Here is a 3,750-nt window from a genome sequence, read left to right on the forward strand (position 1 = left end):
CACACACACACACACACACACACAGCACAGCAGAGCGCATTATTCATGTGTGTTTCGGGTTTGGGGAAGTGCAGATCGCACTTTCTTTCCTCCACAGTGGAAGTTTCTTTCAACTATATTTTATTTTATTTTTGTCTCGTGAGAGATTTCCCTCCATCCCATTTATTTCTGGACAACAAAAAACAAGTTTTTCATGGAATTTTCCGATAATGGATGTTTAACTCATTTCTGTTAACTTCATCTGTGGGTTCCTGCTTCTTGCTGCTCTTTTTACACTTCATTCAGCTCTACCGTGCTTCCGGTCTGCATGGACAACATGAACTCGTTTGTGGAATACTCTATTTGTAACCGACCGGGGACCGGCGCTTATTCTGCGCCTAAATCTGGATACCACCATCATCTGCATCCCCATCATCATCATTCTCTGGATCAGCATCAGGGCTTCTCCGTGACCTCCGGCTCTTTCCATACTGGACCCACCGGCTCTCTCGCTCCCGTTAACGGGACGAGAAGTGACAACAGCGTCGGGGGAGCGAGTTACACCGGGGATGGGCGGCTGTACGGGGGCTCTGGAGGTGGAGGAGCGCACGGGACCGCAGGGGCGAACCATCATACACTTCAACATCCTCATCATCCAGAGCAACAGCAGCATCAGCAGACGCACAACGGCTACCATCATCATCCTCACCTTCACCAAACCCAAAGCTTACAAAGCGGAACACTGTCTGCCTATGATGCCGGGAATAGCGGCACCAGCGGGGCCTATGCGGGTCAGGCGTGCGCCACAAACTCGGAGTATGCTAACGCGATAGGCCCCCCCAACGCCGTTCACCCCCAGTATTTCATGGAGGAGTCAGTAGCCTCCACCTACTATCATCAATCAACCTTCCCCAGCTCGGCCCCAACAGTCGGCCCCAGCTACGGGGCCCTGGCCGGGGCCTACTGCGGGCCTCAGGGCGCTCTGGCCGGGTCACAGTACCCGCAGCAGCTTGGCGGGGGTCTGGACGCAGCGGGCTACCTGGGGCTTCCACACGGGGGAGGTTACGGTGAGCTGCCCGTCTCCCAGGACCGTGAGAGGGGGGATGAGGAGGGCCAGCAGGCCGGGCAGGGGCAGACCTTTGACTGGATGAAGGTGAAGAGGAACCCGCCTAAAACAGGTAAGGAGGGTGGGTGATTTTGGCCATAATTGGTCGGTTTTTGGGACTTAAGATCATAGGCAAAGCAGTATAGGAGCTGGGCCTAGTTAGTGAAATGTTGACACTGTAGGGTATTCAATAGAGATGGAGGCCTCTTTTTCAATTAGCACATGAAATGTTACAGCAAAAGATCGAAATTAGGCTTAGCCTAAGACAAAATAAAAAAATAGTTTATGAAAAACTGAGATTAGGGGGAAAAATGGGGCCTATAGTCAGCAGTACAATGCAAAAAAGAAAAGTTAAAGGGACAGGCTATAAAACATTTTTTTTATTATTGTTTCACGAGCGCAAGAGCTTTGCCATCTCTAAAAAAAATAACGACTTTAATATTGGCCTAAAATGTTGTGTTTCCTGCAGGCCTCACTTTAAAATGCAGGCTATCTAAACACAGATGTCAGGCTTTCTAATGTAAATGTTGTTTTCCGTCTGTTCTTTCCTTCTCTTTTTACAAAGTCAACTCTTTTTCCTGTAAATCGGACAACTGAGAAAAAAAGAATCACAGGCCTATTAAATGTTTGAAATGTGCCATAAATGGATTTTAAATGTGGTTGTCCAACATCGAAGAACTGTTTGATGATTATGAGCCTATTATTATTATGATTATTATTAGGGCTTACATTTCGTCGATATTTCAAACGCAATACAATGGCTGTTGCCGTGGCCTGAAACCTTTCATTAATTAATATTCCGTTATTTCCATTATCATTGAAAGCATAATTCACATTTAATCATTCCATGAATAGAATTCATTAGCATGTTCTTTTTAAAATGATCCAGTCGCAAATTGGATGTTGGATCGTTTTCAAGTGAAAAAATAGAGCTTTTCAAAAAAAAGATTCCAAAAATGTAAAATATGAACGTATTAACGTTACGTTTTCTCATTGTCGTAATCAGGACTACAGACATTTTGTCCCATGAAACACGGTGTTTAAGTGTTTTCAGGAATTTATTGAGTATGCAGTCATTGAAGTCATATCTGAGGAAAGATAGCAGGTCTGGCCTGGGTCCACCAGAGTCCCCGAGGCCTGATAGGTCTTCTTTTTTTTTTCTCTTGTAATGGATATAGCAGACGGGCTACATCACGCTAGGAAGTCTGCCCTGCCCTGTTATCTTTTACCCCCCCCCCCCCACCTCCCTCCCATACACACACACCACCTCCATCACACCCCCGCCCTGCTTCTCCATCCCTCCATCCGTCTGTTCGCGAGCCCCCTCATCCCCCCCCCCCCCCCCCCCACTTAACTGTGTATTTCCCTCTGTCAAACTAAACTTCTTTTGTCTAAAATGTGGACAGATAGATTAACAATTTATTGATCCAATAAAATGGGAAATTATAGAGTTACAGCAGCAAAAACAGTCACCCTGCACAGAATATAAATATAAATGACATACTAGGATACCATATGCATGCATACAATATACATGAAACATTAATTGTATGAAATACAAGACCAAATATTTGAATATATACAAGTTGGGAATAAAAAAATGTGCAACTGCTTAAATAGTATGATAAATATGTAGATAACTCTGTTGTGCAGGTTGCACTTAGTGTGCAGAGGCTCAATACAACCTACAGTCTGGATATAATTAGCTTAATTAGCACTGGAATGAATATATATTAACATTTATAGGCTATATAATAGGCTACATAAAGACATGGACACCAAATCAGACAAAAAAGGGGGGCTTTGTGCAAGAGGAGGAATTGACAATGAGCGTGATAGGCGTAAAGAGTAGCTTCCAAACAAAGACACATTGAATTGTGTACGTGAGGCTTTGTTTTCTACGCATCCATTGCACATGTCCTTTTTTTATTTAATTGTATGAATAAATTAAGCTGAAGCACATTTTTATAACAGCTTATCTCCCCCCTTTTCCGCCACCAGTCAAAGTGTCGGACTTCGGCCTCGCGGGCGCACACAACAACGCCATGCGCACCAACTTCAGCACGCGGCAGCTCACGGAGCTGGAGAAGGAGTTCCACTTCAGCAAGTACCTGACGCGGGCGCGGCGCGTGGAGATCGCCGCCACGCTCGAGCTCAACGAGACGCAGGTTAAAATCTGGTTCCAGAACAGACGCATGAAGCAGAAGAAGCGCGAGCGGGAGGGCGCCTCGGCCACGGCGCGCTCCGGTACCAACAGCGGCTTCAACAAGGACCTGGAGGACACCGATCACTCCTCCGCGTCCACGTCTCCAGGCGCGTCCCCGAGCTCGGAGACGTAGTCAGCGCGAGCGACGTGACTGGTTCTGCAGGAGAGTCATTCAGACCCTGTGCTGTTGTGGGAAACAGGTGGCATAGTGTCTTGTACTGCTTAATGAAGCACTATGGAATGCATTCTGCATTTACTTCTGCTTTGGTCACTTCCTACATGTCCCAGAATTCCTTTTGAAAACCCACCCAAGTACCTGCACTTTTGCATTCAATGAGTTTTACAGAAAACATTCCTTGCAAGTTGCTGCTTGGACAGCTGTTTTTATAGAAAATAAAACGGGTTTTAAGACGTCGAAAAGCAGCTTGATGATGATGATGATGATGATGATGATGATGAT

At 45.9% G+C, this 3,750-nt stretch overlaps 1 protein-coding gene across 1 annotated transcript; it reads left to right on the forward strand.

Moving 5' to 3' along the window:
- Window positions 1-241: 241 nt before the first annotated feature.
- On the forward strand, window positions 242-3,455 carry hoxb1a (homeobox B1a). Its single transcript, XM_032537296.1, has 2 exons — window positions 242-1,157; window positions 3,086-3,455. The coding sequence occupies exons 1-2, from the start codon at window positions 308-310 to the stop codon at window positions 3,421-3,423; spliced, it is 1,188 nt and encodes a 395-aa protein (XP_032393187.1). The 5' UTR covers window positions 242-307; the 3' UTR covers window positions 3,424-3,455.
- The last annotated feature ends 295 nt before the right edge of the window (window positions 3,456-3,750 follow it).

This window comes from Etheostoma spectabile, chromosome 15, assembly GCF_008692095.1.
Source record: "Etheostoma spectabile isolate EspeVRDwgs_2016 chromosome 15, UIUC_Espe_1.0, whole genome shotgun sequence".
Classification (NCBI taxonomy): domain Eukaryota; kingdom Metazoa; phylum Chordata; class Actinopteri; order Perciformes; family Percidae; genus Etheostoma; species Etheostoma spectabile.